Source organism: Callorhinchus milii, unplaced genomic scaffold (genome assembly GCF_018977255.1).
Source record: "Callorhinchus milii isolate IMCB2004 unplaced genomic scaffold, IMCB_Cmil_1.0 Scaffold1, whole genome shotgun sequence".
In the NCBI taxonomy this organism is placed as follows: domain Eukaryota; kingdom Metazoa; phylum Chordata; class Chondrichthyes; order Chimaeriformes; family Callorhinchidae; genus Callorhinchus; species Callorhinchus milii.
Window position 1 is genome coordinate 19,940,212 of NW_024704742.1, and position 15,644 is coordinate 19,955,855.

Consider the following 15,644-nt stretch of genomic DNA (forward strand, 5'->3'; position numbering starts at 1 on the left):
TATTTATTAACAATTTAGCATTAACTGGCGAGTGGATAATAATCCTAATAACAATCCTTGCATTTGGTATAGCGTCTTTCATATTAAGAGGACGTCTCAAAGCGCTTCACAGAATTTATTGAGAAATTGTGTGGCAATGTATTTTGTGAGCCAACATGGCAGCCCATTTGCGCAGAACAACAACCCACAAACAGCCATGGAGTAAGTGACCAATTTTATTTGGGATTGTTGACTTAGACACCGAGTAGTACCATACTCGATACACAGTAGTTTAACATTCATCTCAATATGCAGAAAGGACCTCAGTTTAATATCTCATCTGAAGGAGAGCATCTCCCAACATTTCAGTGCTCCCAAGGACTGCATTGGAATGTCAGTCTGGAAGCTGAGTTCCAAGTCCTGAATTGGGGCTTGAACCTACAACCTTCTGCCTCAGAGAGAGCTATCAAACTGACATAACAATGCTTGATGTAAGGAATGTTTTCAATATTTTGAAGTTGTAAGATTCGCATAATTGGAAACTTATCAAGAATTTTGAAAGTATGTTATTAGCTTGGGGACAGAATTCATGATCTGAGCCTAATCCTACTGAAGGCTTGAAAGTTCTTGGGACTTTAGTTACTGCTTACCAGGATTCAGCTGCATTGTGTTCATTGTCAGAAAGATTGGAGATACTTTATATAGAATTCAGTTTATGTTGATTGATTGGTTCTGCAGAGATCACATATTGGCTTAGTATCCTTATTTGGGTGATTATGCATTTGGTGCAGTTATTCTCTAATCAGCATCAAATCTGGCACTTGAGTAAGTTGGAACATCTCTCCCTGTGATTTGGATTTGAATCCAGCCCAGGCAGATGGAATGAAATTCTTCTCTATGTAATGACTGTTGAGGGATCCAAGTGGAATGAACTGTGACAGCCTCCATTTCTGTACAGCATTGAACTCAATGAATGAGAATCCTCCACAGAGATCTGGCCTCAAACTCAGCACAATTGGAACCAATTGAGTAACCCTACTCACATAGGTTATTGCAGAAGTATGGACGGTGTAAGGCAAAATTGAAAAGTCTAGTTGTCTAGGTCAGGCACATTTAGACAGCTGTTTGGGGAATGATGCAGTGGCAATGGCAGCTTTCTTAAGCATTTTGCTTGCATGATACGAGTGTATAATGTAATGTCAATGTATGTTGCAATGGGTTTATTCCTCTGCAAATACGTACACAAATTATAAAAAAAAAGCTTTTGAGACAGTGTTTATTTCAAGTCACAAGATTTATTAATAGGTTTTCTTCAATTTGGCAGGTTTTGTTGTGCTTCCTAGTGCAAGTTGCATATTCATTTGCAGTGTGCTAATCCTCTGATGTATGTTGTTCCCCAGCTGTGCATAGATTCAAAGGCATAACCTTTTCATAAGCTGCTTTACAATGGTAGGAATTTCTCTGAGCAGGCTTTAGAAAAGTGCTGAATATTTGATGAAGCCATAGTGAGAAAATGGAATCACAGACTTATCTTAATTGATGCTATCTTTGGCAATCACAAAAGGAAGTATTTTTGCATTGCATTATACCCCTTTTTGTAGAATATTTTTACTTGCATAACATTACAGAGGTTTTTTTTGTCAGCTTGAGAGTTCAATGGCTGACTGCCAATGTTTGAAGCAGGTGGAGAACAAGCACTGAGCTTTAAAGGCAAATATCAAATGCTTTTTTTTAATATAGTTTATTGTTCCATGGATTGTGCTTTAATTCACTTTTGAAGATCTCAAAATGTTGAAATGTGATGGCACGTGATTATCTTCTTTTTCAAGACAATTGCATTAAAAGTACTACGATAGACATTTATTTGGAATCCAAAGTAATTCTGACATATTATTGTGTTGCCGAGTTTATACTGTTTCATATTACATACTCTCAGAAGGGCAGTTTAGCAGCGAACTTATGCTTTTTTTTNCCCTGGGACACATCTGCCACAGGCTTTATATTTTGAGAAAATAAGAAGTATTGGTAACCATGGATCAGAGGTGAAATGAGAATCACTGCAATAGCAGGTGGGAGATTCCGGAGTGGAAAAGGAATACTGTACTTGATTGTGGATGAAGCAGAGCAATCAGAATATTTGGTCATTTACTCACCTGAAAATAGTTGCATAAAGCAGATCTTATTTGTGCTATCATGGTAATGGATACTTAATTGATGGTGCTCGCTATGGATTGGTGAGTTGCATGCGTTGTGTAGTGTGGACCGAAAGGGTTTCATGCTTGATTCCAGGTCTGCGCTGAGTTAACTGATGTCAGCTGGAATAATTTGAGCCCCTGTTATTCCTGGGCCAGACAAAGGAAAAATCAACCAGTCCCTTCACCAGATTGTTATCTGTTGACACCTGTCGAAAAGTGTGCTTGAGGACAGGATTGGGCTCAGCTCCAACACCTCCAAGTAGCCTGCCAACTTTCAGTGTAAATGTTGACACATCTTTGGTGCCAGTTATCCGCAGACACCCATGGAATGGTATTCTCGAATCCTAGTACGAGTCACTGACATCAGGAGAAAAGTGTAGATTGTTGAGAAAACTTGGAATTAACTCAATATTTTGAAGGTCAGATTTTGGATATATGCTGTATCCTCAAATAAAGTCAAGCTGAAGTTACTATAGCAACCGCTACCTTGCCAACAATATAGATTCGCATGACTGAGTTCTTCAACCTACAATATCAGGTCTAATCTTTGACTACAGCTACATAGAGGAGGGATAAGGGAGCATACTTGATATAATGCTGCCATGCTGCTGACAGAGCACTCACTGAAGGTTACATTTTATCCATGGTGTTACATTGTCATGAATTGCATTATTCATTTGGTTTAAAAGCACTGTACTGCAGAATATTGTGCGTCTATCTTTGCTGTTCGCATAATTCCCGTCCCCTCCCTCGCCCATGTTCATAGTTCTTTTGAACACTATAGATTTAGCCAAGATACATCCTAGAAACTTTTTTTATCGTACCCATCGCACTGCACTCTTTGTTAGGTTAAGGTTTCTCAGCGTTTTGATGTGGTAAAGCTTTATAATAACTGAAAGCTTTGAACTGTTGGTCACAATTATATTGCAACTGATGCATTTCTATTTTAAAAAGGTCAATATGTGAACACACCGTCTTGAGTTTTTTCTTAACTGGTAGTTCTCAGTTTGTTATAACACATTTGTAAACGTTAATTGAAAGTTGTTTTAAAATGTGGGTTAACTCTGAAAAGCAACATTTTTGAAGAAGCTGCAATTCCCACTCCCCATCTTTTCATCCATACTGTAGACACAGTTTGTTCTTTATCAGAGTCTATGTTTCATGTTTTTCTGTGTTGGGTTGAAGGTTGCTAACAGTTCAATACTCGTCTGTTTGTCATTATTTCAAGTGTCATTTTGACAGTTAATCTTTACTATAATATAACCAAGTGTTTGATCTATGTTTAATTTTTTCTGAATCATCTCCAGTTCTAACTACAATTTAGTTTTTAAAAAAACTAAATCATAAAAAAATAATGTCTTGTATTGAAAATAGTTGAATTTATATTGAATGTTTTGCTTGAATGTTTGGCTGATTAAAATTCTTAAGGTTAAAATTTGCATGTAGAAATTTTGTTGCAGGTCATATTACTGTAATTGGTATATTAGAAAGTGTTTTCTGAGACATGCATATTTATTTCAAGAATTTGTCTTTCCTTCTCCCACTCCCACCCCCTCCCCCCTCCACCCCACCCATGAATCCTTTCCTCTACAGCTTCCTGCAGACTTTACAAAATTGCATCTCGCAGATACCCTCCACCCTCAGGTGGCCAACGTTTCCTCTAGTCACTCAGGATGTAGTATCACCAGTGATTCTGGTAGCAGCAGCTTATCTGATCTTTACCAGGTAAGGGGGCTTTATTTTTTAATGCAAATACATATGTCTAAAAGGATGTTGAACTCTTAATTCATCGGGGTAGTTCAGTTCCCTTCAGTTAGTTTTACTTTTGGGCTTGTATGAAATTGCTGCTATTACAATCTATGTGTTTGTACAGGCTTTAAAAACACCAACAACTTGCATTTATATAGCACCATTCACGCAGGGTAGCGTCCCAGAACGCTTGACACTGAGCCAGGGGGAGAGGGAGTGGGGAGGTGACTGCAAGCACGATAAAAAGGAGGGTCTTTAGGTGGAATATGAAAGTGGGGAGGCAAGGCGGGGGAATTGAGGGAGAGAGTTTCAGGGCGTAGTGGCTGAAGGCACAGCCAACGATGGTGCAGTTGAAGGGACGAGTGACAAACAGGAGACTGGAGCCAGCCGAGTGGAGGCAGTGCGTGGTGGAGTGGGGGTTAACCAGATTGGATAGGTAGCGAGGTGCGAGGATATGAAGGGATTTGAAAATGAGTGAGAGGAGCTTGAAGTCAATCCGTTCAGTAATTGGGAACCATTGGAGTCTAGCAAGGACTAGTGTGATGGGGGTATGGAGTTTTGTGCGGTTGAGTATCCGGGCAGTGGAGTTTTAGATTTTAAAACTTAACCAGACTGTCTGAGAACAGTTTTTAACAACCCTAGCACAAGACACACTGGGGACCATTGCGCAACAAGCCCAGTATGTCTTGTATTAGGGTTGTTAATGAAACCTGCATAATATTGTTCTATTCTGTTGGTCAGTTGACTTGTAAACCCCAGAACATTCTGCTGGTCTGAATTAAGGAGCATTACAGAGAGTTCACATGCAAAACTTTAACAAAAAGAACAATTATGTTTGAAAAACAGGTGAAGGGCGAAAACGCATTGTGCAACTATCAAGGTTGAAGAAAAGAAAATGGTTAGGTGCTTCCAAGTTTGGGCTTTAAAAGTTTGTAGGTTGTAACAAAGACCTTCCTTTTTTCTCTGTTTATCTAGATTATAAAACCAAGGGATTTGTGTTGGCACTTGATTTTCATCTTTGACCATACAATTATAGAAACCAACCGTTGCTTTTAGGTCATTGCAGGCTGAGAAGCTTGGCAGGCTGCCTATTCCTTGATCTCTGTCGGTGTCATTCAAGTATACTTTGAGCGGAGTCATTGTAAGGAAACATCTAGCCACTGCTTGCCACTGCCCCAAAAGGGCATGGAAACAGTGTGGGTGGGAAACAGTAGGGATAATAAACCCATGTTTCAGACATTATTACAATGCATGTGCTAGAAATGTAGGAATATTTTAACTCTTGATACTCACTGCCCAAGGTCAGGCTTCCAAGGTCAGGTTCATTGTAGGTTAGATACAGTTAAAAGACATGACTGAAGCATGACATCTACATGTAGTTTCCACGTAGTATTCTTCCAGGAAACTACAAAAATAGTTTGCTGGAAGAACAGCAAGCACTCGGATTAGATTGAGCAAACATGCTTTCTCGGCATCAAGTTGCGCAGCAGCCTAGATTGGTATGCTTTAACCAGAACAACAATTATCAATTTATATCTTTAGTTTGTACCAACACCTCACATACATGCAATATGTATGGAGTCATAGAAATGTAAAGCACGGAAGAAAACCATTCAGCGCATGTGTAGGTTTTTTGAAAGCACAGTCCATCCAATCCTGCTCACTTTTTCCCCATTCTCCTGCAGTGAATTCCTCTTTACAACAACAAGAAAATTACATTTGTAAAGCGCTTTTCACGTCGAGAGGACGTCCCAAGATGCTATTTATCTCTTTATCTAGTTTCTTTAGCTATTTATCTAGTTGCTTCTTGAATGCTAATATGGATTGTGCCTCGACCACTGCACCGAGAAAGCCATGCCACATCCTGTGTATACATTTTTTTTCCTATTCCTCCCTTTTCTTCCTGTCTTAATTGATGGCTTCTCATCACTGAATCATCAACCAGTGGAAATAATTTCTCCATACCCATTCTATCACAACCCCTCATAATCTAGTCTCCCCTCAACCTTCTCTGTTCCAATAGCCCAGTTTCACTATTCTCTGCTCAAAGGTCAAACAACTCATCCCTGATGTCCTTTTAGTAAATCTCCTCTGCACCCTCTTTATGGCTCTAATGTCCTTAAATGGGGTGACTAATATTGGACACAATACTTGTACTGATGATTTATTACAGGTTGAGCATTGCCTGTTTGGTTTAAATTCTGTGGCCTATTTATAAAACCTAAATAGGCCACAGAATTTAAAACCAAATAGGTTTTATAAATTCTTCATATAGCATTCTTCATAATTTGTTCACCTCCCTTCCCACCTTTAAAGGTTTATGTACTTTTACTCCTCAGGTCTCTGATCTTCTGATCCTTTTCCATTTAGCACATAGTTGCTCTCTTTCTTCCTCCCAAAATGTTCAAGCTCACGCTTTCTGTATTTTATCTGGCATCCCTCTGCCCAATCGAGTGGTCTGTCGATGTCCTCCTGCAGTTGCTATGATCATACTTATAGTGTGAACATTATAATAATAATAATTATTATTTCTAATGTGTGCATATATCACTGTGTTTTGAGATGTTAGCTATCCACTTTTAGGAAATATTTAACTATGCCATAGTTTCAATAAAATAACTGAAATATTCAGGTTAAACAGACATTAAAAGCTTCCATTTGCGGGTGGAGTCTTTGAAGATCGATTCAAAGCATTCTTAGTATTAAAATTCTAAGTATTTGCTAAGTAACTGTCAGAAAATTTACATTTCAAAACTGTCTTCAGTATCTTAAAAGCTTATGACTCCGTTTTCTGATATTTTGGATTCAGCATGAATGATTTAATGCTATATACATTTGTCAATATATAGAGTACACAATTCTATCCATCAAATCAAATGGAACTGATGGATTTTGACAATATAGAATATACTGTGAAGTGAATTGACTGTATATTTGGTGGGTGAAACCCGGCAACCAATTGCACACAGCAGTGTCCCACAAACAGTCGTGGATTGAGTAACTAAATTATTATTATTATTTCAAAATGTATTTTTGTTTTGAAGAGATTATTACCCCCGGAAAAGAGATCGACCAATCGACTAACAGACGGGTTCCTACTTACTGCTAGGTAAACAGGCGTGTGGAATAAGGTTTCGCCCTGTCCAGGTCATCTTGCTTGCAAGGCGAGTGCTGTCACCACTAGACTACAGGACTCCACACATATACACTCACACGCTCATACAGATACTCACACGCACAGCCGCATTAACTCATACAGGCAATCAAATACACAGACACACACACACACACACACACAAACACTCTCACTCAAAAATATAGAAAGACACTCTCACTCAAAACCACACACACTCTGACATACACTCACACTCAAACACACACTCAAACACAGACAAAATTTATTTTCCTCTGCAGAAATTTTGATTCCGTCCATAGCTAGGACAAAACTTGATGGCCATTGATGATCAGTCAATAAAGGAAAAGAAACTTATACAATAATGTTATGGTAGCTGTACATAAGATATCTTGGTGATTACAGGCTGCAAAACACTCTTGGCAGTCATCTGACTATATAAATTGTTCCAACTTCATTCTAGTGATATTGTCAGAATCCCTGCCGATCATATCATAGCTGTATAAAACACTTTGGTCTTTAAAACAGTATTGGAAGCCTGTTCTGGGCAAATTAGGACCACTACAAAAGTAGTTTATGACCAAGCACATTGTGAGGCTAAGGAGGTCATTAGGGAAATTATTCGGGAATAGTGGATTGCATCATTCCATAAGGGATTGCAAACAATCCCAATTTTTTATTGCTGGTTGAAGTATGTTGTTGCTCATGTCTGGCTGACCCTTCTGGACTGTTGCCATTGTTGGTCTTAATGATCCAGTTTGCTGGAAAGAACTGGACTCTGTATTGTGTCACTTGCTAATAGTAAAGTAGAGGATTTGGGCCATATTTTTGACCATAGTCAAAGTGGTACCTGGGTTTTGAAAGCCAGGAGAGAGAATTTGAAGCTAAAGAATTTGTGGAGGGAGTGTAGGGAAATAGTGACTGAAAGCTCAGCTGACACTGGTGGAACTGAGGGAAAAAGGCAGTGCAGCAAAGCTGAGTTTGAAGCAGAGTGAATGGGCTGGAAAGTGGGGGTTGAGGAGTTGGCAAAGGTCGGACGGTGCAAGCATTTCAAAGCAGATTTAGGATATTAAATTCAACGATAGGTAGCAAATGTGAAAATGGGGCGCTGAATATGCAGAACCTAGTGTGGCATATGATGTGAGTTGTGGCAGATTGTATGAGCTGAATCTTGGGCATGAACAAGCTAGGAAAGCATTTGAGACGTCAATTATGGGGGTGACAAAAGTGTGAATTGAGTTTTGTTTGGTTTGGAGGTGTGATGAGGATAGAGGCAGGTGATGGACTAAAGGTGGAGAAAAGAGGTCAGTCAGAGACCTAATATAGGGTTTATAAAAGATCTGAGGATTAAACAAAATGCCAGGATTGCATATTGACTTTGTGAGCTGGCGAGGTTGACGACATCAGAGAAATGGAGGAGAGAAGCTCTGGTGAAAGCTATGGGTTTTGTTTTGTTAATAAGCAGCAGAAAGTTGAGGCTTAATGTCTCAATTGGCAGTTGGCCAGGTCAGCATTAGTTTCTTAGTCTGCCTCTACTCACAAGAAGTTTACCTCATTTCTGTGGATGATGTGACCAAGAGTGTGTAATTTTGAGCATTTTACCTTTAAAAGGATGTTGTTCTATTATACACAGTTTGTAACAATAAATCTGATTATAGCGCCTTTTATCAAAATATCTGAAAGTGCTTTACAGAAATTGTCAAGTTCAGTGATTATATTTGTAGACAAATATGATGGACAATCTCCACTCAAGATCCCACAAACAGCCACGACGTGAATGACAGGTCAATCTAAAGGATTGTTGTCCAGGACACTGGGAGAAATTCCTTTCTCTTTTGGAATAGTGCCATTGGGAATTTAATGTCTGCCTGAATAGGCAGAGGGATCTGTTTTTCATCTCATCAGAAGGTCATTCAACAGTGCAGGGCTAGCCAGAACTTTGTTAATGATTTCTTACAGAGAGGAATTGGATCAGTTTTGGGTTCAAAACGGGTTTAAAGGTTGTTTTTGGTTGGAAATTCATCTGAATGTTGTAGCCGATAAGAGCAAATTGAGATGGTGGGATACAATGGTAAGAAGAATCTCTGTGAAGAGCAACAGGCCAGATTTAGATAAAGATTGATCTTTGCAATACATTTTTAAATTTTTTTTAATATATGGAATGAGTATTTGTGTGTGTGTGTATTAAAAAAAAGTCACAAGTTGGTTGTTTGAAATCTGTATTATCTTCCTCTACAATATTTGGATTGAAATACAAATCGTTCAGATGTTCTAAAACATCTGTTATCAAAGGACATTACAAGAACTTCATTAATGAACATTTGTCTCATTAGGTTCTACTTCAAGCTTCCGTCTGTCTTGTTATTTATTTAGGTGGATGTGAAGGGACCACCCTGCCTTTGCTATTTTAAAGAACCTGAAATCTTTCACCTGGTTTTCTGAATTCAGCCCCAATTCAAATTTGATTTACCCCCAAATTGATTTTGGGATGTCACTGGAACAATTTGGCTGTTGCGATTGCCTAGATAGGACTGCTTCCTATCCCTCTGGCCTTCCATCCGCAACGACCCTGAAGCAGCCGTCAAGCTGCTCCATGATCGCCACTCCTCCACCTTTAACTCCATCGTCCCCCTGAAATCCAGGAACGTCTACAAACCCAACCGCTCCCCCTGGTACAGCCATCATCTCCACTCCCTAAAATCCCAAACCTGGTTGCTCGAGCGCAGATGGCAGAAAACCAGCCTCACGGTTCACCACTAGCTGTGGCTTGAGCATCTTCACACCTACCGCCGCTCCCTGTCGCAAGCAAAAACTGTGCACTACTCAAACATCATACTGGAGGCCAACAATAACTCCAAAATCCTATTCTCCACCCCCACAACCCCCCACCCCCCACCTGTGCACCCCCTCAAGCAACCTCAATGATCACATCTAACGCCAAGTGCGAAGAGATCATGGACTTCCTTACCTCTAAAATTGACAACATTCACCTGGCAGCTTCATTCCTCTACCCTGTGTTGCCTACCACCACCCCCATTCTGTCTCCCTCACCCACCCCACCCTCGGCTCCTACCCCAGCCCCCATCCTACATTAATTTGCCCCCATCTCTCCTTCCTCCCTCTCCTTCCTCGCGGTCATCACCCCCCCCCCCTTAAAAAAACCTACCCTCAATCCCTTCAACCTCGGCAACTACTGCTCTATCTCAAAACTGCCCTTCCTGGCCAAAGCTCTGGAACACGTTGTTGCCACCCAACTTTGCGCACACCTCTCCCTCCACACCCGACTCGAACCCCTCCAATCAGAGACAGTGCTCATGAAGGTCAAAAACGATATCCTCTCTATCTGTGAGCAGAGCTCCCTCTGCCTCCTCGTCCTCCTGGACTCCGCCACGTTCGACACAGTCAATCACGCCATCCTCCTCCACTGCCTGTCCTCCATCACCCACCTCAGTGGGTCCGCACTCACTTGGTTCGAGTCTACCTTACAAACCGCCAGTTCTACATTTCTGCAAATGGCTTTTCTTCGCTCTTCCACCCGGTCACCTGTGAGGTATCCCAAGGATCCATCCTTGGCCCCCTTCTCTTCCTCATCTATATGCTCCCTCTCGGTGATGTCATCCGCAGACACCGGGTTAACTTCCACATGTATGTGGATGACACTCAACTCTACTTTTCCACCTCCAGCTGCGACCCCCAGTTCGCTGATGTTCTGTCAGCTTGTCTGTCGGACATCAGGAGCTGGATGAGCACAATTTTCCTGCAGCTAAACATCAACAAGACAGAAGCCATACTCTTTGGCTCCCGCCAACATCTTCTGTCCACGGTTCCGACCTGCTCAACCTACTTGACCTGTCCTTAACACTCTCTGAACCCGTGCGCAACTTAGGCATCAGGTTCGATCCCCAGTTACCCTTCCTCTCCCACATCCGATCCCTGACCAGCACCACTTTCTTCCACCTCCGCCACATTGCCCATCTCCAAAAATACCTCACCCCAAAAGCAGCTGAAACCCTTGTCCATGTCTTTGTCACCTCTCGGCTGGACTACTCTTAACGCCCTCCTCGCTATTCACAAAATTCAACTCATTCAAAACTCCGCCGCCTGCATTCTCACCCGCACCAAACTTCATACTCCGATTACTCCAGTCCTTGCCAAATTTCACTGGCTCCTTGTCAAAGAGCGGATCGACTTCAAGATCCGCACTCTAGCGTTTAAATCCCTCCATTCCTTGGCACCCCCCCATCTCTCTAACCTCCTCTCTCCCCACAGCAGTATCCGCTGCCTCCATTCTACGTCCCCCAAATCCTCCGCTCCACCATCGGCAGCCGTGCCTTCAGCCACTACGCCCCGAAACTTTGTAACTCGCTTCATCAACCCCTTCGCCTTGCCCCCTCCTTCCCCATCTTCATGTCGCCCCTGAAGACCTTTCTTATTGACCGCGCCTGTGTTTTTTTTGACTGCCCCTCCCCGTGGCTCGACCTTGGGCTCCACCATTGTTAAGCGCTCTGAGACGCCGTCCGGCGTGGAGGGCGCTATATACGTGCAAATTGTTGTTGTTACCTGCATAAAATTTGCTTAATTTCTAAGCAATTATATTTTGTAAAGTGCTTTGAAATGTTTATTTTTACATGAAAGGCATTATATAAATGCAACTTATCTTCACCCAAAGTGAAATAAAAAGACTAATAGAATGCATGTTTTCAATTTAAGCCTTGCACAAAACTTCATTTTGGTGGGAATATTTAGGGTCTAAGGCTCAGAATTGTCGATGTAGTATTTCTCTTGAACAAATGTTTTCTGAAAATGCTGATTATTTCCTCTTGCATATTTTTTTCTCCATCTATTTGCGTTTCTCTTTCTTAAACTGGCATTGCTTATCTTTCTATTACACCCTATTATTTTCTACTCTATCAGTCCATGTCGCTTGATGATCTTTCCTTTATCTGTTCCATTTTTTTGAGAAATTAGACTGGAAAGAAATGCACTGCATATCAGTCTCATTGATCTTTTTCTTCATGTACCTAGGGAGCACTTTGTGTGGCAAAGATCAGTGGTGGGGGCTATTGGCTGCTATTAAAATACACAGTACATTATCTTTCCCTTCTTGCCAATATATGCAGTGTGCATGCCTTAGAGTTATATAGTAAATGGTCTATATTTTGGAGCAAAGCAATGTTTTTATTTCTTCACAAGACTGTATCAGGTTGGTTTACGTCATGTGAATATTATTGTTACTTCCAGTAAGGTATATAGTTCACAAGTTTTTAATAATCTATTATTAATAATCTAAATGGCTATATTTCTGTACTTAAAGTTTGAATTTGTGCAGAACATTATTCTTTGTTTAACTTACAAGATGTGGAAAATTTGAATGTATTACTAGAATTTGGTAAAAATGTGCTTTGCGATTTTGAAAAACGATTTTTGTGTCCTTCTCATTTATTGTGTGTAAAATTGCTGATATCTAGTCATATGGATAACATATTGCAGCATTAGTTGGGAAAGTATTTAAGGAACAAATAGCTCCATACAATTTGCTTAGATCATTATTGATTACAAATTTACTTATTGGTAAGAAACATGTCATTTTTAAGTATCTTACACAAATTTAAAAAAATTGAATGATATCTGAAGAATGGTATTTGAAATTTCTCCCAAAAATAATAATTTTGTCGCAACTGTTTGTGGGACACTGCTGTATGCAATTGGCTGCCGTGTTTTGCCCACAAAATATACACTAAATTCACTTTACAGTATATTCTGTGAAGGGCTTTGAGACGTCCAGAAGACGTGATAAGGCGCTATATCAAATAAAAGTATTATTATTATTCATGGGATCTCTGTGAACCTATAAGCAGCTTCCTGCACCTGATGACCCAGAAGTTAGCCACTTTTTAGTGTGGGAAGCCAGCCAGCTTTCTGTGTGCATGCAGGGACATCATTGGTCATGTGATTAATTATTGAGTAAGTAATCTTGGTGCTTTGTGCAATACTGTAATTTATAAATTATGCAAAAAATATATTTTAAAGAAAAAAAGTATATTTCCTATTATCAAAAAGTGTTTCAGATATTCTATTCTATTTATCATTAGGGTAGAGAGAAAGAAAAACAGTATATCTGTAACCATGTAACATCAGCTCTGTTTTTGTGATTAAATCATGAATATCCAACAAAAGCTGCCTGACATCATTGAGCCTTAAACCCGTGAAACAAACTGTTCTTAAACCGATTACGTTGAACATTTCAAAACCTCACTAATTTTGAAGAAGGAATGTTCAATACAAAGACTTGCTACAAATTGAGAAAGGTACGCCTTGCTGAAGACAGATTAAAAACGCAAGATTGAAGCCAAGTAGTCTTTGAAGCAGATCTATGAATTTCAGATTGTATATTTGCCTAGACAATTGATGGCCAAATTGTTTGCTTTACCATGATTTAATCGGAAGGTCTACAAAATTGCTGTGTGTCAGGTGGCAGCTTTACAAAGTATTTCAGACTTGAATAAATCATGAAACTGAATTCAGAGATGCCTTTCCGCATTGATCTGAGAGTAGCCTTATTTAAATATTAATGCTATAGCTATATTTGCTGTATCCAAGGTCTTGCATCAATGATAAATTTGTTTAGGGGAGAGAGCAGGTGCCATGGTTAAATCTTTTTTAAAGAAGATTCTGGAACTAAATAATCAAAATATGTATTAAATAACTTTTACCAAGATTGTTAGCAAAAACTCTTTCATTAAAAGTGGATAGAATAGAATAAATTTTGAGGATTTTGCATTTTGCCACGTTCAGTAATCAAATAGGAAAGTCTATCATGCTCATGAAAGATACCAAAATGACAGGGTCATAAGAATTTTACATTATTTTTACCAATAATGTTCACTCATTGAGCTGAATATTGAAATGCACTTGGACTGTGGAATCGGGGGGAGGGCGACCAGGATTGCAATTGACCAGTCCGTGAGGTAGGTTCGCAGGGATTGCTCTCCTGTTGTTAAATCTCCAGCCTTGGACCTCGGAGTGGGGTCAGCTGAGGCTCAGAGACAGCCAATGTGGGAGAGGGACGATTAGGGATTTTGATCCAGTGGGAAGAAACAGTATGAGCTGCTGGATCCAAAAGGATAATGGAAGGCTTGAGGGCAATCGGATCTCCAGCACATTTCTTTCTAATTGGAATGATAAGCCTCTCCCAGTAAGATAGTCCAGGTTTGTCTTAGCCCTTGGGAGGGGCATAGACACCTTTGTGCCTTCCACAATGTACTCTTGCTTAGCTCACATAGCTGTTCGTTCAGGCTGACACCATTGCATTCCTTGAGACAACATTATATGGTCATAGATGCCGTCCTTTGGATGAAATTATTGACCAGTTCTGTATTGCAGATGGATGTTAAAGATCCAATGACACTATTCAGAAAAAAAACAGGAGTGTCTCAGAATCCTTCAATATAATGTCATTCACCTCATGCTTGTTTGTATAAAATGGATGTAACTTTGCCTACAAAAATAGTCACTAAATAAGAGAAATTACTGTGAAGCATTTTCTGCACTTTCTAATATTTCAAAGCAATGCATGACCTATTTCAAATCTAAGGTAAATCAGACTAAATCAGTAATGATGTCAGTGATTTCCTTTCCCCCAAAAAATATTTAAAAACCTATCCAACCTTGTTGTCGTTGTATCGTTTTCCTTATCTGCAGTACAACTGCAGCAGTTCAGATTGAGAGCAGGTTAAAATGAAGCCAATATGACCTAATTACCATCGGAGATTTAATGTTTTTTTTCCCCTCTCTAATGCCTCACAGTAGGAAGAAAACCTTTCCCATCTGTTGTCTGACAGTTTCTGTTTTCACACATAGACATGACAGAAAGACGTGGAACTATTTTGAGCTATCCAAGTAATGGATTTTACAGTGGATTTTAGCTGTCCTTAAAGATTGCTTTGCTGTTTGAATTAAACAGGTTATTTAATGTCCAGAAAACAATAGCAGGTTAGTTGTGGGCATCGTTCTCGTCTTGTTTTCCTCGTCAATGCAACCAGATTGATTTGTATTTGGAAAGACTGTGTTAGATCCTTGAGATCAAAATGCTTAAAGTAGTTTAATTTGTGAGTCATTACATGTGTGAAAAAAATTAAGTCGCTAGGAAGAGCTAAAATGTCATTGGTGAGAGCAGGGACATCACAGTACGTAGGGACCCAATTTTAACTTGGTGGTTGGGATGCTGAACATTTGAACTTGTAAACGAACACGCAAAAACAGCTTCTGCCAGACAGAGCTTCCGGGTCATTCCATTCATGTGGAAAACCAGCCGCTACCCCAATGCACTGTTTGCACTATTCTCACCGTGCTCAACCTAACCTACTTGCACTAATCTCAGTCCCCAACCTAATTTACTTGCATAAGTTTCGTAACCTACTCACTCTATTCCCACAGTAACAGGATTTTCCTGCTTTGACGTCACAAAATATCGATGGTCACCTATCTCACTTATAAGCAAGGCAACAACAACAACAACTTGGATTTATATAGCTCCCTCCACGCCGGACGGCATCTCAGAGCGCTTCACAGTTACGGATCCCGGGGCC

The 15,644-nt window shown here is 40.1% G+C and overlaps 1 protein-coding gene across 11 annotated transcripts in view; it reads left to right on the forward strand.

Annotated features, from left to right (window-relative positions):
• rapgef2b (Rap guanine nucleotide exchange factor 2b) overlaps window positions 1–15,644 on the forward strand; it is a 228,131-nt gene that overhangs the window by 150,272 nt on the left and 62,215 nt on the right. For all 11 annotated transcript variants that reach the window (XM_042337922.1, XM_042337925.1, XM_042337934.1 and 8 more), the window contains one exon: window positions 3,768–3,899. In XM_042337922.1, coding sequence (XP_042193856.1) covers window positions 3,768–3,899 — 132 coding nt within the window. The remainder of the gene's footprint in view (window positions 1–3,767; window positions 3,900–15,644) is intronic.